Here is a 25949-nt window from a genome sequence, read left to right on the forward strand (position 1 = left end):
ATGTGATTTCAAACTTTAACCCTAACCACACTGCTAACATTATGTCTAACCTTAAATGAATACCGAAAAGCTCATTTTTGTTTTCCCACATTTTTGCGATAGCCAATTATGACGTTGTGGCAGGTAGCCTAGTGGTTAGAGCTTTGGGTTGCTGGATCAAATCCCTGAGCTGACAAGGTAAAAATCTGTCATTCTGCCCCTGAACAAGACAGTTAACCCACTGTTCCTAGGCCATCATTGTAAATACGAATTTTGTTCTTAACTGAGTTGCCTAGTTTTATATATATATATATATATATATATATATATATATATATATATATATATATATATATATATATATATATATATATATATATATATATATATATAGTGGGAACCATACATTCGACTTATCTTTGCGTGCTTGGTTGGCAGCTCACTTGTTTCAGACTCAGCCAAAAACCTTCAATTTCAGAACTCACACAGGTAGGTAGCGCTAGTGGAAAACAGTACGGCTAATAGGCATATACGTTTCATACCAGTTTATGTCATTCTAAATAATGCATTAGTAGATGGCCTATTTCACAACTTTTCTACAAATAATAGCCTAGCTAAGCTTTCTGTAGGGTAGTCGGCAAGGCCTTGGTCAACTAACTCATGATACAGATGAATAAAACGTCTTATTTGTCGGTGGCATATGTGTGTGCAATGTTTCTGCATTTGCCTGCTGCTCAATCAATCCAATAATGTGACCTGTATATGGAGAATATTGTTTACGGGGCAGACAGCCTGTTGTTAAACAAACTGAGAAACAACAACAATATTGCACCTCAAGCGAGGCCTTGTCAACTACTGCAGGAAACTTCAGCTATTATGTGCCTACTATACATACATTTTTTTCTACATTAACATATAAATTCAACACGCATGAAGTTGTTTGCATATTTTGTGATACCGTTTGTCATGCTAGTGATATATTGTTGCTCTCAATTTGCAGGCATCCCACATCCTGAGGAGGCCTGCTGTATGCACTCACAGATCAAGTTCCACATGCAAGTGCTATGTTTCTCCATTCAGCTGTTACTTATTCCATCCAGTTGCCAAGAATGTGAACTTCATAAGAAGAAACAGGTAAATACAATAGAAGTAGTTGTTAAGTCGTCTATATTGATAACAAGGCAGGTAGATAAATAAACAACTGGGGAGCACAATCAAATTGCACCTAAATGGCATGCAGGAATTGTGGCCCCTGTGTCCAATACAAGATAAAATAAATACTTAGGAAATAATTGTGGCCTGTGCCTCTGTGACTATGAAATTACATCCTTTATCCCTGTTGGTGGAAAACAAAGAATGTCAACCAAAAATGTAATGTCACACAAAGCCTTAGAGAGCGGAAGTTCTTATGCATAGCAACATAGAACAGAACACCCTCTCATTCAGGATTAAGGGTTGATTGAGCTTTGCTGAGTAGTTTACCTAGGAGATGATGCTTCTCAGGGCAGAGGAAAGGTAGGGGGTCAAATAAGTTATTTGTATCACTACATCCTGTTGAAACCGTATAGAACTGGGTTTCATTTTCTGTTAAGGTAATTTCACACTTTTCATAAGCTCTCTTTGGGTCCATTATTCCAATGGAGCACTAGATTTATTGGAATAATGGTACATTTAAGAGCTGTAGTAACAGTTGTCATGACATGTGTTTTCTTCAAAGTCTGTATTAAACAGGATTTGATGTTATTGGTCAACACTGGCATTGTATGGCATGGATCAATTGTTTACTAAGCATGAGATAATGTAAGACGAAGCAATGAACTCATAGCCAGTCATCACTGGATGGGCGCTTGTGTCGTTAACTTCAACCCACAGAGTGTGTTAAACTCAAAGACTGTAGGGCGTTGTGTACATATATTTGCATGGCCTTTGCAGAGCCAGAACCCGAAGCAGTAATGAGTCAGTCATTTCTGTGGTTAAGAAACTGTTGGCAATCACATTACTTGGAGAACAGCGTTTGGCAGATAGAGGCTAACAGCTTTTTACAACCAATTGTCTGGGGCTCTCACAGCATCTCGTTTTATGACCTCTATAAAACATTCAACCACCCATCTCTATTAATAACTAAGAAAAACAAATCACCAAATGAAAAACATGAATTTGAAAACCGCCTTTAATTCAATAAAATGCACATGTACAGGAAATGCTACAAAGTAGCTCTTTATCCGAACATAGCCCTAATCTTTCCCTTATCCCAGTGATAAAGAGGAATGGAAAGGAATAGATACAGCTGGAAATATAATTAAATAGTTCCAACAACTGAGAAAAATAATAACTATTTAGTTATGGCCCATATTAAGGTGTAAGGATATCCCGTGGTCTTTCCTTTCTAGTGTGTGTAATGTGGACTACACACTGGATCGCTTTCACCTGGTTATTACGCAGAGTGTCATTTGAAATGATTACAAAAACATACGCCCACTTGTTACAACATACATTTTCCCTCACACATACAACACACAGATTCAATAGCTTAATGTTTTTCAATCACACCCAGTAGAGCAGTGTTTAGTGTGAAAAAGTGTAGCATTTCATCCTAACTCACATGGTATGGGATCATCTTTCACATTTTGCCTGGGGTTTGTTTAGCTATTTCTGCAGAAACTTGTGCAAGCCATGTGAATTACCATAGGAAAAGGAGATAGAAAATACCAAATAGTATTGTATCAGATGTAAATGAATAAACTATTTGAATAATAAGGGCAAATAATTTGGTATCTCTGATATAAATAAATTGCACTTAGCCTGTAATTCTCCTAGACGCATTTAAAAGATTATAGTCTGTAGATCTAAACACAAACAACAGAGGGAAATTAAAGATATGATTAGTACTGTATGAAATTAAGCATTTTGTGCTATAGGGTCTGCATAGGCATACAGTAAGAACTTTCTGTAATAACAGCATACAAAAGTGTTTACTATATTCACTTAAATAATTTCCAACTTTTTACAAATATATTTTTTTCTTTGCAATTCATTTAGCAATTTTCGTATGCACAGGTTCCATCACTGTCCAGGGATCAGAGTCAAATGCTCGAAGATCGGTGCAGTGAGCAGTCATGGACACTTCTGGCAGCGTGAGTAAAGTTTTACCACTAGCCCCGTAGCCAAATACAAGGGTTAGGCCTTCATACCTCCATTTTCTCTGAAGGTGCTGGGGCAGGCTGACCATTGACATTTAGCATTCCTCCAAGCTGCCTCTGAGATTTCAATGGGGATTGGAGGGTGTAGAGGGCAGAGCTGGGGCTGTGGAGAGTTCTCAAGGAGAGGGAACAAAAAGGCTCTTGGAAATCCCAAGGAGTTCCCATGATCCTTGGTGAAACCTTGATCCTTCTGTCTTAGATTTCCATTATTTGGATTAGGGTGCACAAAAGTCCATATTTCAGTGATTTATTTTGCCTCTTGCCAAGGCGTTAAACAATGAATTTGTGAGATTTCCCCTGTTTTGGGAGTGAAATGTTTAAAATGGATTTATTTGATAGTTGTGATCTTTGTTTTTCTCATTATTCAGGCCTGAGAATGTCTGGTCCGTAGTCATTGTGTATTCTGGGTCTGCACTGACATTTCCTTCAGCCTTTAGAGCAGCCTGTGGTGACATTTTGTCATGAAAAGTTTTCAAAGTCATATTTCAAGGTTCTCCCTGTAACATACATAATCTGTTAGCATCAAAGGAGCACACATGCATAAATAATTGACTAATTCACTTAAAGGGGCCAGCATAGATTAATTAAGCCTGAATACTAATTATGTTTTTCTGTCTACACCAACTGAAGCTGTTGTTTAATGTGAAACTGTTTGGTGGACAACAATTACCACAAACCTATAAGACTATTTATATCCTCTAAATTAAAATAGGTTTAGTTCCGATTTAATTTGAAAGATTATGTTTTGATGCTGTTGTTTGACAGAAATGTCAGCCAATTCCTATAATGTTTTAAGTCAGGGGGGTTTTGTAGTATACACACTTTTAAATACATATACCTCTATATACTGTACCTTGTATTTCCATCATTCACATTTTGCTGATATGACTTTTATCTCAAACTGATTGAAAATAGCTTTTCATGCGGTACAATTTTTGAATTGGAAACTGCATATGTGTTTGAAAGTAGATAAAGCGGGCCTACATAAAAGATGACAACAAAAGCAATTTCTGTCAGCATTGATTAAGCAATATGTTGTTTAGTTCAGTCCCAGCCTGCAGAAACCTTTCACTACACGACTATATACCTGTCACACACTTGCATATAGATTGAAAAAAGATTCAATTCCATTGTCAATTTAGATATGCATCCATTTACTCTGTGTGGCAGTTGTTTTCCTTTCATGGGCTAGATTGGGAGAATAGCCTGTAAACTAATGCACAATGCTGCTATCCTAATGATTTTAAAAACAGTTGTTCAGATTTGGAGCTCTCTAATATAATATAAGGATAGAGACACAACACGTCAGCATCAGTACGGGCCTAATGTATTCGCCCCTTTAAACCCCAGTAAAACTCTGTCATTCCAAAGAAGCTCCTCTCGTTGACTCTGTGCCTGCTGCACAGACTGCTGTCTGGAAGTGGTAGGCTTTAAGTTGCTTGTTTCTGACACAGCGGACTTGGGCTGTCCTCGCTCCCCTCGTAAGCAGATAGGGATGAGGGAGACAGCTCAAAGCGGGGTTTGTTTACAGCCGGATAGAAGAAAACAGCCAGACGTAAATTAGGGTTGACGGTTTCATGAAGCACAATTGGTTGATGGCAGATTCAATGTGACTGGCCTGAACTGGGCGATGATCCGTACAGTATGCAAAATTTACTTTCTAGCTGGTCTGTGCCCACCAGCCTAGCAGCAGTCTTCTCCCCGAGCCCTCACAGCTCCGGCTTTGAATGGAACCCGAACTGAACAAGGCATTGTTGTACCCAATTCCTTTTGACAACAATCACATTCTTTTAAAAAACTTCATAGATTTTTCTTGTCACCAGTTATAAATGATTTTTTTCTCATCTTGACCACAAAGTAAGCATTTTTTTTAATGTGCAGATTCAATTAGGGAAGGAAGGGGCATGGTTTTGAGCAGTAGATTCCTTCAAATGACAACACAATGAATTCAGGGCATTTTTTACTTTGGTATTCAGGGCTTGTTATAATACACTAGAGCTTCTTGGCACATGACTCCAATACAGCAACATGCATTTAATATATTTATGTTCATTGGAAAGACATGTCAGAAGATATTTGCCCCTCTGTAGTTTATCCTGCTCGTGATGTTGTTAGAATTGGAACAGTTGTTCAGATTCCTAAAATCCAAGCTGGCAGAGTCGTCACATTATGCCACCACTATTACCTTGTTTTTGTCACTTGCATGTTTTAGAATTGAAACATCTGCATGCTGTATCCTGTTAGGGCACACTGGGTGACTGTCGTTGTGGAAACCAAGGAATTAAAAGAGAAACATGGATTCTGTTAGCTCTCTAAATGTAATGGATTAAGTGAAGTTTTCTGAATTCGATTTTTACTGACAATGACCAAAAGCGTTCTGCCCGCAGCATGTGGACTCTCCATGTGTACGTTTACTGAAATGATTTACTGAGGTTTATCTTTAACAGGAACTGAACTCAAGACAATACATTCATGCAAATCTCAAAATGTGTTGACATTTTGTGGAAGATAGAGCTAATTCATAATTTGAGGAATAAGACCAACTTCCATTTTTAATTTAGCCACACCTAATGTGCAGATGTACATTTCAACGTCATGAGTTTGTCTTTTGATGTTGGTTTTAGTGTTACTGACGGCAGACTACAGTTTGCCTTTCTAAGCAGCAGATTGATGCGCATAATACAGAAATACACAACGTCCTACGACATAACAACAGACTCAGCTTGACTCATACAGATAGGGAAAACATGTCTGGAATAAACCTGGGCAATAATGCAGCATTATCAAGAATCACACGACAACAGTACATGTAAATGCACTGAATAAGATGTCTCTTTAAAGGCAGTGTTAAAGGGATTGGGAATGCTACATTTTTATATTTTCCATAGGGAAGGAAGCAAATATGGATATTTCATAGTAATACGAAGGATGTATAGTTCATTTTATTCTGGCCTAAGATAAAACATAATGCGTGATAATTAAATGGGATTTATGTGAGTTTTTTTGCCTTCCTCTTCAAAGTGCCTTAGTCTCAAGGGCAAAAACAATGATTTGAAAAATAAAGGCGTGCTATCCGCCCACATTGTGCTAATTTGATGATTAATTACACTAGCTAACTAAAGACCAGCCCCAAAATGTCTCAATGTATCCTACAATACCACATACTATACATGCCTACTGTCATTTACTGTCAATTCCTCACCATGCTGCATTACTGCATATTATATACAGTGTTTTTTAAACGTAAACAGCAGTTTCATAGTGTATTCATCTCAAATTGTCATTCAATATGATGATGAGTATGGTTTGTAGGTTACCATGAAACTTAAACAACAAAAACCCAAGCACTATTTTGCATGCTGCTGCATCTTTTTTGAATTACTAACTCAGCCTGTTACGGAATCATATAAACTGGTGTTCATATACACAAGGCGATGTTCATTTATGTGTCATTTTCCTATTAGCAAACTCATTACTTGCTTCTCAAGTAGCGATACTATTATAACTTCCTCATTTACTTTTGGATATGAACCAAAAGCTGTACAGTATGTGTTTAAAAAATATGTTTGACACTGGAAAAGGAAACTGAATCTCATGCTACAAACTCTGGTCTCTGGTCAGTGTTTTAAATGTTACTGTTCTCTACAACTGGGAGAAATTGATTGGAACTCAGTGGAAAGAGAAAATGGTTTTTAAATAAGTTACAATTAGATAACCATCCATCTCTATGGTATAAATGAATGTCTTGCTGTAGGGCTTGTTGGATGTAAAAACAGATTTACAAAACTCTTCTTTCCAGATTGGAATGTGTCCTCCACTATTTTAATTGCTCTGTCATTTAGAATGAACCCCCCTGCCCTCCCATACCCCTGATTTTGTCTTTGAAATTAAATATTGTATACATATACATGCTGTTCATGGGCATGGGCACCGTTCATCATCAGAATCTGCATAAATGATTTTTGAAATTGAAGTTCCAACTAAATGCTTTGAGGCTATAGCTAGAGATCTTAAACATAAGGATATGCATGTACAGGGAAATAAACATCTCCATAACAAAAACAACTACTAATGTGATTTACCTGGGCTTTTCTTGTTGTTCTTCTTGTCCACAGAAATTAGAGGCTCATCATTTTGTTCCACCATTTCTTGATTTCAAAGGGGATTTCTACCTTTCTAGTTTCCATTTTCATTAGTATACCACTCTCTGTTGAATGACATTGCCTCCAACAGTATATGGAGCATATAGAAATAGCTATGAAACATGATGTCAAAATCCTCATTATTGCATTGAAGTGCTCATAGAGAAAGACCCATTATAGGCCTACCGTGCATGTACTCCTGTAGGTGGCTTTCAGTGATCACGGTTTGTATTTCCCTCTGTCATGTATTATCTAATAATGTTATATTGTGGCCATGTACTGTAGGCTATTGAATGGTCTTATCTTTGGAAGGGGCAAAGGGATGCTTCATCAAACTTCTTTGGAGCACACTGGATCTTAGCAAAACTATTTTCGGAAGAGTCACAATATGCTGTGATTAAGTGAAAATGTTCCATGATGCTTGGGGTTGTACATCAAAGTTAACAAATGGCTATGGAGCCCAATTACTATGGGGCATTCATAGGATATTATGAAAGGTTCGCTGCAAGTTGGGTTGTGTTTGGGCTTTGCTATGCAATTTGCTTTCTATCCCATAAATCGAGTATTGAATATTTTTCAAAGCAACACAAAAAAATAGCAGAATCCTTGAACTCTCTGATTTTAAGGACCATTTTTCTCCAGACTTTTTAGGATGTGTTCATAAGAATGTACGTAATGAGCAATGTGCTTGGATTTCCATATTCATTTGCACAATGAATCTCCACACACTCACAAAGCCTGTGTAAAATGCATCATTTTCTAAGGGAGAGAGTGTTGTTTCCCATTCATTTGGAAAAAGGAGGAAGTATTTTAATGTGACCTTCATTACGCATTCGTGACAACTTTTCTTATTTATTTATGATTAAAAATGTTTCCACTCCTGTTGTTCAATTAGTGCTTGACCCCTTTAGCGGCGATGTAAATTAAATGACATTTCGGTGTCGTCCCATATTTAAAATACTGCGTTAGTTGCGGATCATAAATGATGATCTTCATTCTGCAGCTAATTTATTCATTTAACAATTTCCCTCCAGAAGTTACAGCAGAAGGCTCTGCAGCAACCTAAGCAGAAGAAATCCAAGTCGGCTGAATTTCTGATGGGTGAGCCCTGCTTGATGAGTTATTGCTCATAATTTGTGTAAGGATTAATTAACTAATTACAGACAAATGGCTTTGGGCTAAATTTTGCTCTTGCTTGTCAGGGCGCAATTTGTAATTATTTTAATCATTTCTTCTTCTTCTCTAACCCCCCCCTCCCCCCGCAAGATTCAGATTTAATTTTAACCTAATTGTGTTTTAGTGACATTCGAGGAGGATGCACATCAGTATTTAGGGGGAGAGGAATCACTAGAAGGAATGTTCTGGCGCCATTAAATGTACTTTGGTATAATGCGCCACTTTTGACCTTCCTGTTGTGTTATGGTGTTTTTTCTTCTCTTTTTTTGCAGGCGGAATGGAGGAGAGTGCTGTGGTGGAAGGCATTGACAACCCTGTCTTCAATGGTAGCTACAGCACAGAGCTTTCAGCTTCTCAGGCTTCAGCAGGGAGAGAAATTCAACGTGACAGGCAAGATAGCACCCTTGCAGCTCACCAACAAAAAATGGAGCTGCGAGCCCCTGCCAAACCAAGAGGTGAAGCTTCATTCTTCATTAGCCTCAAACCCGTTGACAGTAGATTTGTGGATTTGTTCCCGATCTAACCTTTTGGGTTTCTGAGGGCCTGGTCCTCACATTCCAAAGCTAGCGTGTCCTAACAAGTACCCCTCATATAAATTCCACCTAACCGGAGAATGTCACAAGAGTGGGGGTGCCAGAACACCCTGACGGAACCAGCCTCACAACTCACACTAACAGTATTCTGCCTTCTGGAGGGCTGGAGTCATCGAAGAGAGCATTTACTTAGCATACCACTACCAGCATATACACACTATCTTTATAACGTATAGTGTACATAACGTCCCTGAAACAGAGCTGATGGCCCACCCTGCAGGAAAATATGCTCCCATGTAATTTACTATGTCAGTGAGACTCTTGAGCGATATGATGTTACACACACTGTGATGCGTTCAAACATGAAAAGAAATGCCGGTTTGGTCTTGATAGGTCAGGTATTTTGAATTAAGAGATGTTTTTATTTATTGAATTAATAATCTAGTAATTCATTGAAGCTTAATGTTAGTGGAGATAACTTCCAACATTTGGCCATCACACAAACATACACATACATTTTCTGGAGCTGTTGAGAATATTCATTGTCTCCTGGCTAAGCTTAGGATAATCACTATTAACGCCTCTTGGTTACTTTTTTCATGGTTGTGTCTGTTCCTTGACAAAGTTAAGGGATATTAAGGGATCATTCTAAAATATTTTCAAAAGATAATACTGCCGGGTGGAGTGAGACACAGAGAGAAAGAAACCGTTGGGGTTTAAATCACACACAGAATGTATAGACGCATCATAACACATGATCATAAGCACTATAGTTCTCTTGGTATCTTTTTGAGTTTCCATGTACCAAATTGGTGTATCCCATGATCACCGTAAACTCATTAGTGTCTTTTATACTGAAGAACATGGAATTTTCCTTAGATCTGATGTATTACAGTAGTTTTGATTAGTGGCATTTTATTGAGGGGAGCAAACCTCATTCAGGTCTAGTCCATTTTGCCCCCACCCAGTGCTGGGTAGAGTAGCACATTCGACGACAGTGGTGCTACTGAGCTGATCCATCTGATACAGTAGATGTGGTGTCACCCATTGGCACGCCAGGCAGGGAGCAGGGCTTTTATGAATCCCAGGGAAGTCTTCTCTCATCAGAGATTAAATCGATAGCATCTGCCCCGCACGTCTCTGAGTTGTCAGGGAGATATCTTATGACTTGCACTTATTTAAAAAAGAAAGAAAGAAAAAGGAGAAACAGTAATACTCTGAGGCCCCCTGTGTGAAATCAATCATTCATGGGAAACTTTCTCATTGGATGTGTCTCGTGTGGATGGTGTGGTGTGTGTGTGTCTGCCATTGTGTGTGCATGTGTGCAAGTGCATGCCCCCAAGACTTTCAATGTGTGTCAAAGTTAACACTGAAAAAATACCTTATAGTTGAAGGAGCTCTAAATGAATGAGTAGTCTCATCAGTTATGGATCAAGGCTTCTTTAGAAATGGTACATTTATATGTAGGGCTAATAAAATATGTGCATTACTGAGATAAAACGTTATTTCTACAGAAGTGTATCGTAAGCAATGCTACAATTGTCATTGATTTTGTTTTGATATTTATGTCATTTCCTCCCCCTAGTAAATGTAACATTACGTCTAGAATACTATCCTATGTATTTGATATAATTTATAGAGTTCTGGATTTTCATTACAAATTGAAATAGAGCAACCAAACATGTGGTCTTATTTCTCCAACAGGCACTGCAGTTATTTTCATATTCAAAAAAGGCATATATTAAATCCCATTGCCAGTGCACTGACACACATAGCAACAGTCTGTAGAGCCTGTACCTCTATATAATAGATGCAAGCAGCAGCTCTCTCATGTTTGTGACACTTCTATTTGGTTATCCTCAATATCTTTCATCAAAACTGCCTGTTAACAGTAGATTTGAATGGAGAGAAGTAGTGTGGGTTATTGATAGCTTGCATGTAAGAACAGGGAATTGCTATTTTTATTAGAGGCGAAGAACTGGAGGACAGCCAGACTATTTAGGTAAATCAAAGATATGATTCAAAGACAAGATCTTTGAGAGCTGCCGCCATTATGCAAATGTAGATTGAAAAAAGGCTTTCATAACCTCAAAGCTATTGCAGCGAAATTGTTAAAACTGTGTTTACGACGTAAAGGGACTTACTTGTGAATTTTACAGTTAATTTATGGTATCACTAAAATTCATAAGTGCAGCAATGAATATACAGAACTCCAGCCTAATAAGTGTCTCTATTTGACAATTTGTAACTGGCGTTCAACAGTGAGGAAGGTATGTCGAAAAGCTTGTACAATATATTACATAAACACAAATAGAAGCCTACAGAACTCTTGGTGGGTGGGTCCTATGCAGAGTAGAGGTCCTATGCAAACACACTTACTCCACATTTTTATGCATCCCAGCGTTGATCCTCTCCCTCTAATATAAATGTGATCCTTATGTGCAAAAATGTTTTTACACACACCTCCTTCATTTAGCCCCACTGAGTAATACAAGTAAAGCAATTTAGATTGAGGATATAGTCTGTGAAATATTCAAGCCAGGAGAATGATTTCAGGTTAAGAAAGCAACTCGGTGGGGTGTACCTGTTTTATTAGAAACACCCCTTGAGGTGCTGGATTCCCATAAATTGTAGCAGAGCAGCTTTGATGCACATAGGTCAGCGATTGCTAATAAGAAGTCAATGGGACACGGGTTAAGTTATTTTCCTTCTCTGCCTTCACTCGGCCCAAACCGACCCGGGTTCTCCCAACCGCCGACCCCAGAGCATTTAGAGGGGTATTGTCTTTGAAATTCCAGGTACTTTTCGCTTGTACAGTTTCTCATTAGTTCCTTTTGAACACAAGTAACATATGGCAATCGTATTTAAGAGATTGCCTGGTGTGACCTTTCGCGGCATGCTAATTAGGCCCCAGAGCTCCACTGGGCCCCGGCGAGCCGCACTCATGTGAACGGACTGACCGGCCAGGGCTTATCAGGTAGCAGACGCTGGCTCTCTGGCCAGCCTCAACAGTGTGGCTTTCAAAATTAACATTTTGCTTCATATGCTTCTAATAAACACTGACCTCCACCAACCTGCCGCTCCACCACTCCCACCTTCCTCCTCCTCTCTCACTCTCTCTCGCTCTTCTGGCGTAGTTTCCACAGGAAATGAGCGTGCCCGAAATTACTTTGACCCAGCGCTGGTGCAGGAAACCAACCCAAGGCGGTGCGGGATGGCGGAGGTCGGCACAGAAGATGAGCTGGAATTAAGTATGCCATTTCTCATCATAATAGTTCTCCTCAGTTCATTAAAGTGAGGTGAGAAAGATCACTCATTGCCAGCCAGTTTCTGACGGCAGGGGCGGTACTATGTAAATACATTTACTACTGATGGTCCACGAGATGGCTCATACATAGGACAGTGTGTTAGTTTCCAGCTCGTCATTGATGAAGGTCACGTATCATTGGTCAGTTTCATTTCGCTCCAGCTTTTCTTGCGCTCCCATCAAATGACAGACACCAGACAGAGCCATATCAATAGTTGCACCCCCCCCCATGCCTATTAAAACCATGCTCTTGGGAGTCAAGTAATATGCATGTTATAATGAAACATGGCTATTAACAGAGGAGCCATTTCACCTGTATCTTTTGGATATCACTTCCTTGTAATATCAAAGGAGTCCTAAAGCTCAATCCCATCAAATGATGACAATCAACCTAAGAGGCATATTCCTGCTCCTTTTTCATTACCTTTGTAGAAATGTTATTCCCTACCTGACCATTTGCTATTACCCCATGAATGAGAATGTTTTGCATGTTTGCATATATATTGACTAGACTTGACAATTTAAATGTAATTTCAAGCACACATATGTGTAATTTCAAGCACACATGTATTTATACTGAACAAAAATATAAACCCAACATGCAACAATTTCAAAGATTTTACTGTTCATATAAAGAAATCAGTCATTTGAAATACATTTGTTAAGCCCTAATCTATGGATTTCAAATGACTGGGAATACACATATGCATACGTTGGTCACAGATACCTTTAAAAAAAAAGGTAGGGGCGTGGATCAGAAAACCAGCCATTATCTGGTGTGACCACCATTTGCTTCATGCAGCGCGACACATCTACTTCACATAGAGTTGATCAGACTGTTGATTGTGGCCTGTAGAATGTTGTCTCACTCCTCTTCAATTACTGTGCGAAGTTGCTGGATATTTGCTGGAACTGGAACACGCTGTCGTACACGTCGACCCAGAGCATCCCAAACATGCTCAATGGGTGAAATGTCTGAGTATGCAGGCCATGGAAGAACTGGGACATTTTCAGCATCCAGGAATTGTGTACAGATCCTTGCAACGTTGGGTTGTGCATTATCATGCTGAAATATGATATGATGGCGGCAGATGAACAATAGTTGCTTGTACAGCAACTATTGGGCCTCAGGATCTCGTCACGGTATCTTTGCTTTCAAATTGCCATCGATAAAATGCAATTGTATTCGTTATGCCTGCCCATACTCAAACCCCTCTGCCACCATTGAGCACACTGTTCACAAAGTTGACATTGGCAAATCACTCGCCCACACGATGCCATACACGTAGTCTACAGTTGTGAGGCCAGTTGGACGTACTACCAAATTCTCTAAAACAACGTTGGAGGCTATTTATGGTAGAGAAATTACAATTAAATTATCTGGCAACAGCTCTGGTGGACATTCCTGCAGTCAGCCTGACAATTGCACGCTCCCTCAACTTGAGACATCTGTGGCATTCAGCACAAGGTGCACCTCTATAATGGTCATGCTGTTTAATCAGCTTCTTGGTATGCCACACCTGTAAAATAGATGGATTATCTTGGCAAAGGAGAAATGCTCACTAACAGGGATGTAAAACACATTTAAGCTTAAAACTTGAGAGAAATAAGCTATTTGTGTCACACCCTGATCTGTTTCACCTGTCCTTGTTATTGTCTCCACCCCCTCCAGGTGATGCTTGTTTTCCCCAGTGTATTTATCCCCGTGTTGCGTATCTCTCTGTGCCAGTTCGTCTTGTATGTTCCAAGTCGACCAGAATTTTCCCCCCGTACTTCTGCCTTTGCTTTTCTCCTTTTTCCAGTCCTCCTAGTTTTGACCCTTGCCTGTTCTGGACTCTGTACCCGCCTGCCTGACCATTCTGCCTGCCTTGACCTCGAGCCTGTCTGCCACTCTGTACCTCCTGGACTCTGAACTGGTTTTGACCTTTTGCCTGTCCACGACCATTCTCTCTAGCCTACTCATTTTTGGATTATTAAACATCTTAAACTTCAACCATCTGCCCCCTGTGTCTGCATCTGGGTCTTGCTTTGTGTCATGATAATTTGTGCGTATGGAAAACTTCTGGGATCTTTTATTTCAGCTCATGGAACATGAGCAACACTTGACATGTTGCATTTATATTTTTGTTCAGTATAATTAGATTTGAAAAAGAAGCGAGCAATTCTGAGTTGAAGTAATAGTTATCAGGAGATTGTGACATTTTATGTGACATTATTTGTTTGATTTGTAGAAATAATGAACCAAGATGAAAAGGGCCTATTTCAGAAAATGGCTGAAATGCTGGACGCTGACGATGACATAACCATCATAGAGTTACCAGGTATGTTCTCAACATTCCAGACCCTAAAAACACATGTAAAACTAATTCCAAGATGATTCAACTGCGACTATAGAGTAAATATGCAGGCAACTGCTCAATTCGAAAACATGCTGTTTGTTTTCAGACAGAACTAAGAAGAACACTTTAAAGGGACACAGAGTAGAAGGACTTGTTCCTAGCTTTCCAGGCACAGGCCTATTGTGGTGCAGTAGGCGTGCCTTTTTCCATTAACAGAAGACTCATTTGAATATGTACCCAAACAGGGGGGAACTGGGGTTGGTTTAAGCTGGCATTGTTCAGGGGGGGAGACAAGACAGTCGCACCGGCTCCTGTTGACATGACGCATCTCTGTTGTAATTCCAGTGCAGAAGTGATGGGCTTAGACCTGCTCGAACATGGAAGAATTTTGCCTGCTTGTATTATTCGGCATTGTCATGGATTTAGCTGTAGCAGTGAGATTAGCAGGCCCTTCCATTGTCTCAGAATGTACATGAAATCCGGTAAAAAAAGTAAAGAGGATCTTGGATTAACAGTTTTATGCAATAGGCACAGGCAGAGCCCTTCTCTCGCCTGCACTGCGAGCGCCCAACAGCATCGACTGCCAGAGCTCTCCGGTAAACCACAATAGACTTCAAGACAATCACCTTATGCTTTTCTATGGATGCCTCCCACCGATATAGGCCGCAGCCTGACTAGGCAGGCTCTCTCTCTCCTCCTGATCCTGATGCATTGTGACTGGAGCAGGGTTTACTCTTTCTCTTGCAGTCGTGCACAAAGCACACGCACAACAAAACGAGGAGAAAGAAACAGAACATTAATGAAATGGAAAAGGTCCAGTAAAAGTAATTTCCAGAGGGATTCCTGGATAAATCCCCCGCAGCGCGGTTGTCATCTCATCTGTTTACTTCTTGAAATATTTTATCTCTTTGGTTGACAAAGAACAAAATAATCACTTTAGGCATTGATTGACTTCATCTGATTCACACATTGGACTGCACACGTTGTCTTTACCTATAAGGGGCACTAACAATACCTCATAATCACTATTAACGTGGCTATGCAGTAGCGTAGAAGATACGTTTGACTGTTGAATCCATCCTCTTATTTGTAACGGAAAACTATCTAGCTTTGATAAAGGCATAGTTCTACTCTTGTTTACTTTCCAACGATGACCAGAGCACAGAAGCCAGCATTCTCAGCCCAGCTTAATATTTATCTCTGTGTTGCAACACAATAAACTCCCTCAGAACTTTGAGACCAAACTTAGAAACATTGATACATGGTGGGTATAGTGGCAGTTTCTATCTTGGAGCTGTGTTGAGTCTGTTTGTTGACCTCAGACTTTTTATGGAGAAAGTGCTGCATCAGTGGCCTCTTGAAAAGCTAGCTAGGCTAATCCACCGGCAACAATTCATTGGTGTACTGTAGGAGACTTGCTGTAGCACTGGTGGTGATTTAGTGATGGACATTAGTCAAGGCTTCGCCTTATATCCAGATCCACACTGAATGCATACTATTACAACATGTCATTGACATGGACATAGATGGTCAGTGGAGTGTAAGATGTGAGTTTGTCCTGCTTTCTTTGCCGGTGCTTATAAGAAATAATGTTTCAGGCAAGTGAATTTTTCAGATGGTCTTTGGTACTTTGCATGTGAAATCTAAACTGTCTACTACTTGTGCATAACAGTATGTGTGTGCGTGCATGTGTGTTGTGTGTGTACATCCATCTGCGTGTGTGTGTGTTAACTCCACACACTCCCCTGTGTGTCCAGGTATGGCGCTAGCCCACAGGGAGGAGGAAGAGGTGTGGAAGGTAAGGGCCGGTGATCCAACGCTGCGTGTCGGTGCCGGTGCTGCAGGCCGTGGGCGCTTCATGGCGGCAGTGGAAGAAGAGGTGATCCCCCGCTATGCTCAGCAGCTAAGGGAGCGCATGCTGCCTGACATGATCACGCTTGGCAGCCTTTCACTGGAACAGGTCAGAGCCACAAAAGAGGAATATCTATGTCATCTCCTATATTCACCAGCACATGAGCCATGTCCATTACACACTCCGCCTAATGGACAACACTGGGTGCTTCGCTTCCCGCCCCTCACAGACATTTCTGTCTGTGTTGTGCTTCCTTTTTTTAAATTATTTTTTTAGTGGCCCTTTTAAAAGTTGTCCATTTGGTTCCTAATGTAGTTCATGTAACTTTCAGATTGAACTCTTTTTATGCACCGAACTCTGAACTATTTTTATGTAACTTTAATGAATTGTAAGTTTCTTAAAGCCCATTCGATTCATCTCGATCCCCAGATTTGCCTATTTGATCGTATCATACATTGTGTGTGAAAATAGGATATCGTCCAAACTATTAATTTGTTAGCGTTTGTTGTTTTTGTGATTATTCATTATTATGCATTTGTCATTGAAGCCTGGATTTCCGCCTTGGTTTGTCAACCATCTCTTTTCAGGAAAAATAGAGCGTGACAATTTTTTCTCCCCACCGCTTGTTTTGGGAGAAGGGGATTTTGTGAAATAGCATAAAGATCTGAAGAAGCTTATGAAATGAGTGTTGATACTCCATCAGTCAAAAAATGGGGTGAAAACAGGAACATGGGGTTTTCATTGTTCAGCGCTATTGAGGTAGCCAAACCCAAACATTAACGCATATCTAAACAGAAAATAAAAAACTATCCAGTATATTTATAGCTGTAATCTGACTTGAAAGGGAAGAAGAATTAAGGAGTTCCAAATTAACACCAAGAATATGGAAGGAAAGTGAAAAATGGATAGATCTTGAGATGGTAAGACTTGAGTCATCGTTTCATGTATTGATAATCAGTTCCATCTACGTAATATTGTATACTAGCGGGGTTCAGTGTTTTATGCTATCATAATGTGTATTCACTCCCCAACTGTTTGTGCCCACTTCTCATTGAAAGAACATTAGGCTATGCACCGGAGATTTCCTCATCTATTTTGAAGTAATAGGACTTTTTTCTCCCGTTTGTTACACACAAAAGCTTTCATGGTTGCTCGCGAGACGCTGTCATTTAACAGTGTCAATGCGACTGAATAGCGGTGTAAACTTGCTGACTGAATGGTACCGGCTGGAAGGATTCATCAACCCGTTACATGTCTGTAGGCTCCAGGCTGGCTGCTATTGATTGCCTGCAGATTGCATTACCACGTTGTTTCAGAGTTAGATGCTGTGTACTTAATTCACACTACACCTCCCTATCACAAAGATCGGCCAAACTAAGGGTGTGTCTGAAACCCTATTCTCTGGCACACTACTTTTGACCATGGCCTACGTAGGGTGCCATTTTGGATGCACACTAAGTGTGTGATTTTATTTTTGGCAGGATACACATCTTCAAAGAGAAGGGATGTCTCAGGAAAATGAGTGGGTGAGGAAGAAAAGACTAATGTCCTTCTTAAGGGGAAATGCAAAGGTACTTTGCTGTGTCCATAAAGGGAAAGATTACTTTGTGCTATGTAAAATTATATTTCCTGAAGTTGTATTGTTAGTATTACTGGGATGATTTGAATACATTGTGCCAGGTTCGCTGAGAGGCATTTTAATCTTCTTCCTCTTACTGTGTCATAGAGTTGTACATGTAATCGAAGCTGTTATAGTAATAAAAGCCAGAGAAATCTCAGTGAAATGGTTGTAGTTCAAGTCATGCACTATTTCATCAGTATCACGTCTTCTTGCTTTTGTTTTGTGAGTCTATTTCTTTTTACTGGCTGCAAAATACCCATGTTGACAAAAAGTTGGCTCATTCTTTCAAAGGAACCCCAGGCCGAGTCACACAGAGACTGTGACCAACAGGAGAGGATCCTGCAAGACAGGCTCTATGCAGCGTTCCAACGGTATGTTTCCACTAATGTTACATGAATGAAATAAGCATTCATTGTACAGAACGTTCACCATATTTATTTAGCTGCCATTTGAGAAAACATGTAATGTGACTGTAACCTATATGGGCTCTATATTGCAATGCATTGTGGGTAAAAGGCTACGAGGCATGAAAATCTGCCCGTGTCACTGGACTCAGAGGAGCATCAGTTTGTGTTCCATCCACATCAGTCTGGAATCATGCATCTCCTCCCCCTTGTTGTAATTATGGCTTACCATCCAGCCTGACATTATACAGAAAAAAATCAAGAGAATCTACATGAGCCTGTTGTGCTCACTGTTTACTATGGGTGTTGGTTTGGACACCATGCCTGTCAGATGAATACCGTTTGAGTTTAGCAACGATGACCTTCTCCGCGCAGCCTTGGCCCCTGCAAATTCCTTCTGATATCATTGGTGGGTGGCTATTAGACATGAGAGGTTTTAATACACATCACCTAGGGCTACGTTTTCTGAGATTCAATGAGAAATTATCTCCTATTCTCTAGAATGGGAACGGGATGCCAAGCTGACTTTCTTTTTTTGTTATGTGTAATTTATTTCCTTTCACTGTTTTTGATTTAACAGTAATTTCATTAGGGAGAGGGCCCCCATTCTGCTGCGTTGTTAACTGACGAAAGCACATGTAATACTTTTGATCGGGCGAGCAGAAAATAAAGTTGGTGGCTGGCTTTGATGCCGCACCGATGAGCATTTATTTGCTGAATTATTCTTACTTTAAAGCCATCTTATCCACTTTAGCAGGCGGGCCTATGATATTGCTTTATTTTGAGGAATTAAGAGAGGTGGCTGGGAGACGGAGCGTAGCAGCAGTTTATTACATTACCCCAGATAAGATTGAAAGGCCAAGCGGGCTGAGGAGAGAGAGAGAAAGAGAGGGAGGGAGGGGGAAAAAGTGGAAAGTGTTTGTTGTTGCGTTATTAGATTCTCCGCTGTTGGCTACAAAGTGGGAACAAGAGAGCACAATATGCAGGTGGCTGGTTAACAGGGTTACCACTTGTGTTTCGCAGCGCAGAGAGCCAGTTGCTGAAGGCGCTGAGGGAGCGCAAAGGTGAAGTGATCGCCAAATACGGCGAGATGACAGAAGCCTCCTCCGCAACAGAATCACCGTGGGCCAGGGAGCCAGGCCTCGGCTGGCAGGTAGGATCTGTTAACCCAGCCATTATTAGACATAAACACAGGAAGTAACATGGCACATCAACAGGAAGTACCACTTCTATATCGGAGACTTATTTCCACCAGGGTTCAACCATAAAAGAAATTATGATATCTCGCAAAATATGTTTGTGGCCCGAGAAATAGATAGAGGAATGTTTTTTTTAAAGTCAAATGATGTAATTATATGAAATCCTTGCTGCCGTGAATGGAATCTGTCAGCAGAGTCTCTTTTGCAAGCACACTCATGCACGCGTGAGCATACTCGCACGCACACACACACACAAACATAAAAGGCTTCCCTGTGTTTACCATGGAACACTGGGAAAAACCGCCATCTCTCTTTCTCCTTTATTTAGGATGTTTTTCATCCCCCAGTGTGTAAAAAGCCGTCTGGTGTCTTAAGGAAAGTAGAAAGGGAAAGAAGGGAGAGTGAGGAGGAAGGAGCAGCATCAGGCAGCAGCCTTAGCATCCGTAGGAGTGTGCTGTTGTTAGGCTGGGGATGAGGCTGCTCTGCCACCATGCAGGCTTAGAGATGTAATGAATCTTCTATCAGCCCTTCCTGCCAGGGTGACAACTCGCTTTGAGGAAGGTTGTAAATGTGGGAGAGATTGTGGTATAATTCCTCAGACTGGCATTTCTGCCCCCCAGTCACCATTCGATTATCTCCCAAATTGCTGTGTTTCAGAGAGATAAAGATTTTTTATGGCTTGCTGACTTGAAACAACCGGCACAGCCAGGAAAAGCAATGGCCAACCTGCCATGCATAGTAATTCCATTGGTAAATGACAAAATCTTTGTTTATATGACATTTCCAAAATTACTGCGGCAGATGAATCTAAAATATAAAATGTCACATTTGGCATGCAAAACTATGAAAATATATTTCTGTGCAAAATTCATGGAGGCATTTAATTTAGAACGTGTTTAATAACTAAGTCTGCCTGCATCAGTAATCCTGCCTGGAGGTCCCAAAAAGATTGTCATATTTATTCACTCGTTTCCCCCCCCTTTCCTTCATTCCGAAGCCAACATTTTTAAGGGTAAATGTTCATTGTTAATTAAGATTTACTAATTAAAATGAAAATAATTAACGAGAAAGCTTAATCTCCGAATATTAGGCTATACTTAGAAAGAAAATATGTTTTTGTATGTGGCATTTCCTGTGTATTAAAGAGTTCAATTTGTGGAGCAGTCAATGTAGGAACCTTGAAAAGATGTTTCGGCGAAGGACGCGCTGCGTGCCAAAAAAAGCTGCTGAGGATCTGTGGCTGAATGCTTTGATCTCATCTGTAGGAGTGGTGTAATGTTATGGCACTTTAGGCACAACTAAGGCTCCGGGCAAACAAACCACCTTCTGATATGGAAAATTGGCTCACTGCCTTTTACCTTCCTGAATTTCTTGACTTTCCGCCATACACTTACCGGTCCATGCATGAGAGACAAATAATAACAATCTCTAAAGACATATATAGTGAAAAATTAACACTGGTGTGCTGTGAAGTTTTTATTGATTTTTATTGTTCTTTTTTTACCCTCTTTCTTTCTCCCTCAGCAGTGTGGGGGCTTAGAGCCTTAACCTCCTGGATGTACGATGTGTGGGCTAAACCGCTTTACCACCAATTATACTAATTTCACTTCTGCCTAAATTGTTTTGTGTTGTGGCGTATGCAAAGATGCTCAGCAAGGAGACTGCGGGGCATAACGGCAGGGCTCGTCACACACCCTCTGAGGGTGGCTTTGCGCTGGGCATCTTTGTGTGTATCTTTTTACGTGTGTGTGTGTGTGTGTGTCTGTGTGTGTGTGTGTGTTCCAAATGGTTAATATGGGCCTTTAACAGTCAAAAAGCAACACTGCCAGGCACAAAGTGCTGGGTAGGTGAATCCCAATAGTGCCACCAGTATACACCGTTTATGTAGAGTGGCAACAGTCAGGGAGCGGAACATGCAAATTCAGTTCAGTAGAATCTCCAGGCGATTTTTTTGAATATAATAGATGGTTTAAGATTAGGTGACTGTGTGTTGAACTGTCATCCCTGTGCTGTTTGTGGACATGTGTTTGTTTTTGTGGTAGGTTAATAACACCAGGATATGTCCCCTAGGCTGCTGGTCAACCGCCACTGTCTAGCTCCCAGGTAGTTGACTGTATAATTCAAGACCTGCAGTATCTTTTTTCACATTTTGTTACATTACAGCCTTATTCTAAAATTAGTTAAATCTATTTTTTCTTCATCAATCTACACAAAATACCCCATAATGACAAAACAAAAACAGGTTCAGCAAAGTTATGAAAAAAATGGAAATATTACATTTTCTTAAGTATTCAGACCCTTTACTCAGTACTTTGTTGAAGCACCTTTGGCAGTCGTTACAGCCTCAAGTATTCTAGGGTATGATGCTACAAGCTTGGTACACCGGTATTTGTACCAAGCTCTGTCAGGTTGAATCTCTGCACAGATATTTTCAGGTCTGTCCATGTTTGATTTTTGATTGGGTTCAAGTCCGGGCTCCGGCTGGGGCACTCAAGGACATTCATACGCTTGTTCCCAAGCCATTCCTGCATTGTCTTGGCTGTGTGCTTAGGGTCGTTGTCCTGCTGGAAGTTGAACCTTTGCCCCAGTCTGAGGGCCTGAGTGCTCTGGAGCAGGTTTTCATCAAGGATCTCTTTGTAGTTTCCTCTGTTCATTTTTGCCTCCTGATATGGACCACAGTCAAGAGCATATGCATTGTATGTGCGGAGAAAAAGGGTAGTGTAAGGGTTTGGGTTAGGTGCTACCCAGTATGATGAAGAAAGGAGTGTCTTTTTAGTGTATTTATTTGCGTGTGTATTTGGTGTGGGGGTGGGCTTAAGGGTAGGCTTTGTCAGATAGGTGGGGCTTTAGGAGTGCCTGAAAGATAGTGATGGTCTCAGAGTCATGGATGGCTGGAGAGAGTTCCAGAGCCTAGGAGCAACCCTAGAGAAGGCCCTGTCGCCGAAGCTCTGGAGCTTCGACCTGGGGATGTCAAGGTGCTGTGGTGCAACGGAATGCGCGTGTGGGTTGGTAGAGGAGAAGGTCTGAGAGGTGAGGGGTGCTGGAGGGCTTTGTAGGTCAGAAAGAGGATCTTGTAATAAATGCGTTGGGAGACAGGGAGCCAGTGGAGCTCACAGAGAACAGGGGTGATGTGCTGCCAGTACTTAGTGTGGGTGAGTTTTGAACCATTTGGAGTTTATGGAGGGAGCTTGAGTTGATGCCGAAGAGTAATAAGTTGTACTAGTTAAGACGGGAGGAGTTGAATGCATGTATGAGAGTTTCAGCAGCAGGACGGGAGAGGGAGGACTTGACTTTGGCAATGTTGCGGAGGTGGAAGAATGAGGATTTGATAGTTTGTCTTATGTGGTGGCGAAAGGAGAGGGTGGAGTCCAGAATGACGCCAAGGTTGCATGCATGGAGGGAGAGAGAGAGAGAGAGACAGTGGTCTCGTTAATGGTGAGGTTTCCAGCTTTGGTGAGGGTGGATTAGGTGCCTATGAGGATGAGTTCCATTTTATCACTATTGTGCTTGAAGAAGTTTTGTTGCGTCAATGTTTTTATTTCAGAGAGGCAGGATTCATTGTGGGTCAGAGGTGGGTTGAGGAGGGTTTTGGTGCAGAGGAAGATCTGGGTGTCATCAGAATAGCAGTGGAAGGTTGAAGTGGCAGAGGATCTGACCTAGGGGGAGGATGTAGATAATGAAAAGTAAGGGACACAGCACAGAGCACTGGGGGACACCATGTATAACTGCAGCTGAGTCTGAGGTGTGGCCATTAAGGGAGATGTAGTGGGTCCAGTTTGTGAGGTATGATTGTTGCCAGGAGAGTGCAGTGCCCTCAACACCCAGAACCTCAAGCCTGGTGAGGAGGATCTGATGGCTCACCTTGTCAGAAGCGGTACTCAGGTCAAGGACAATCAGGATGTTGAGGGCACCAACATCAGCAGAGGTGAGAAGGTTATTGATAACTTTGAGAAGGGCAGTTTCAGGAGGTGTGGAAACCAGACTGGAGGGGCTAGGACAGGTTTTTGATTAGCAGGTGGGTTTGTAATTGGGAGACAACAGTACGATCCAGAGTCTTGGCAAGGAAGGGGAGATTAAAAGGATGGTAGTGTCCAGTCCTGGCTTTGTTAAGATGGGGGTGACTCACAGATTCAAGGACCCCGCTTTAGCGGCCAATTTCGCCAACAAGAACGTGGAAGCAGCTGTTGTACCGCATGGTGTGGAACAAATGGTTAGCTGGTCTTCTTAGCAGGCAAGTTAGCAGGTCGGCTGGCAGACTGGTTGGCTAGCGAAGCCAACTTTGCTGGGTTCATCGACACTTGAATGTCATTCTCTTTTTTAATTTCTTTTTTAATTTCCATTTTCATTGGTGAGTATACAGTTGACGCTATAATGTGTGTATGCGTGTGTGTGTGTGTACTATTCCACTCACATTATTGTTTTTGTTTGTATCATTAATATTTTATTTTGATCTAATGCCAATATCTGGCTTTTTTCAGTAGTTTTACCATTTGTATTGCTCTTAAACCTCTCTTAACCAAGGTTAGTTTTCCATAGACTCTGCTAGGGACCAATCTATGTATGTTTGGTTTACTCTGGTTAAATAGTCACAAATCTCAGGAAGCACAGAGTAAGAGTTCTCATTCTTTGCTCTAAACGTTTTTTGTATTTAGGGTTTTGCTTGCATCTCAGTTGGGGAGATGCTTCGGCAAGGGAAGTTGTGAGGGAAGGGGTTTTCCCTCTTTATTTGTATATAGTTTTTATATGTTTTTTTGTGCTTCGTAGCTTTTCTTTGTTTTTTAAATTTGCGCTATTAGGTTCAACTAAGATCTTTAGTTTACATTGTACCTTGTCCTTTACACATCCTCAATTAAGACATGACTCAGCCTAGTGTAGCCCATCCAGCTGGAGGAAATGGCTTTAACTTTCTTACTTGCGGTACCTTTTACATGTTCTAATGTGATTGCAGATCCCCATGGTAGATACATAATTGTCAGTGTTAAGCTGCTCAATACGAATGCACTTCTTGTTAATATTTATGCTCAATTGTGGAACAATGGTGATTTTTTTCAAATCGGTTTTCTCTACACTGCCCGATATGTCTTCTTATATGTTGATCTTAGGTGGTGATTTTAACTGTTGGTTCGACCCACATTTGGATCGATCCTCCACTAAACCTACTACCTTGTCAACCTCAGCTAGAGTTGTCCAAACCTTTATGTCTGAATTTGCAGTTTCAGACCCTTGGAAAATATGCTTTTCCAGATAGATTAAACACTCTTTTTTTCTCATCGGTTCACCACACTTTTACCCGCATAGACTACTTCCTTGTAGATGACAGACTTCTCAATTCCATATCTTCATGTTCATATAATCCAATTGTTATATCTGACCACGTCCATGTTATCATAGAAGTAGTCTTTCAAACTGTTGACAAACTGCGACCGCCTTAGCGGCTAAATACTCAACTGCTCAGTAATGAACACTTTGTCAATTTGGTCTAATCAACTTTTTCACGAGTACAAATGGAACCCCAAACATCTCTGCATCTACTCTCAGGGAAACTTTGAAAGCTTATATCAGGTGAAATTATTCATGCACCGCACATGAAAACAAACTGAAAAGGGATAGGCAATCTATGTTAAGACGCTGTATTGCCCAATTAGATGATATTTATGCCGTTTCACCATCTACGGATATTTATAAGGAGCGTTTAACTTTGCAAACAGAATTTGACACATTATTAACCTCTCTGGGATATTCGAGACGGTAGCGTCCCACCTCAACAACAGCCAGTGAGAGTGCAGGGCGCCAAATTCAAAACAAGAGAAATCCCATAATTAAATTATTCAAACATAGAAGTATTTCACATCATTTTAAAGATAAACTTGTTGTAAATCCAGCCACAGTGTCCGGTTTCAAAACGGAATCACAAAAAGCACAAATAGAGATAAAATGAATCACTAACCTTTGATGATCTTCTTCAGATGACACTCATAGGACTTCATGTTACACAATACATGTATGTTTTGTTCGGTAAAGTTCATATTTATATCCAAAAATGGCAGTTTCCATTGGCACGTTACATTCAGTAGTTCCAAAACATCCGGTGATTTTGCAGAGAGCCACATCAATTTACAGAAATACTCATAATGAACATTGCTAAAAGATACAAGTGTTATACATGAAAATATAGATAAACTTCTCCTTAATGCATC

The 25949-nt window shown here is 40.6% G+C and overlaps 1 protein-coding gene across 1 annotated transcript in view; it reads left to right on the forward strand.

The window, feature by feature from the left end:
• Nucleotides 1-3095: 3095 nt before the first annotated feature.
• ofcc1 (orofacial cleft 1 candidate 1) overlaps nt 3096-25949 on the forward strand; it is a 111212-nt gene continuing 88358 nt past the window's right edge. The window contains exons 1-11 of the mRNA XM_064941015.1: nt 3096-3113; nt 8356-8422; nt 8770-8952; nt 12177-12281; nt 14569-14658; nt 16434-16636; nt 18441-18520; nt 19577-19706; nt 22632-22782; nt 23552-23720; nt 23881-23962. Of these exons, the coding sequence (XP_064797087.1) occupies nt 3096-3113; nt 8356-8422; nt 8770-8952; nt 12177-12281; nt 14569-14658; nt 16434-16636; nt 18441-18520; nt 19577-19706; nt 22632-22782; nt 23552-23720; nt 23881-23962 (1278 nt within the window). The remainder of the gene's footprint in view (nt 3114-8355; nt 8423-8769; nt 8953-12176; nt 12282-14568; nt 14659-16433; nt 16637-18440; nt 18521-19576; nt 19707-22631; nt 22783-23551; nt 23721-23880; nt 23963-25949) is intronic.

Source organism: Oncorhynchus masou, chromosome 28 (genome assembly GCF_036934945.1).
Source record: "Oncorhynchus masou masou isolate Uvic2021 chromosome 28, UVic_Omas_1.1, whole genome shotgun sequence".
Classification (NCBI taxonomy): Eukaryota; Metazoa; Chordata; class Actinopteri; order Salmoniformes; family Salmonidae; genus Oncorhynchus; species Oncorhynchus masou.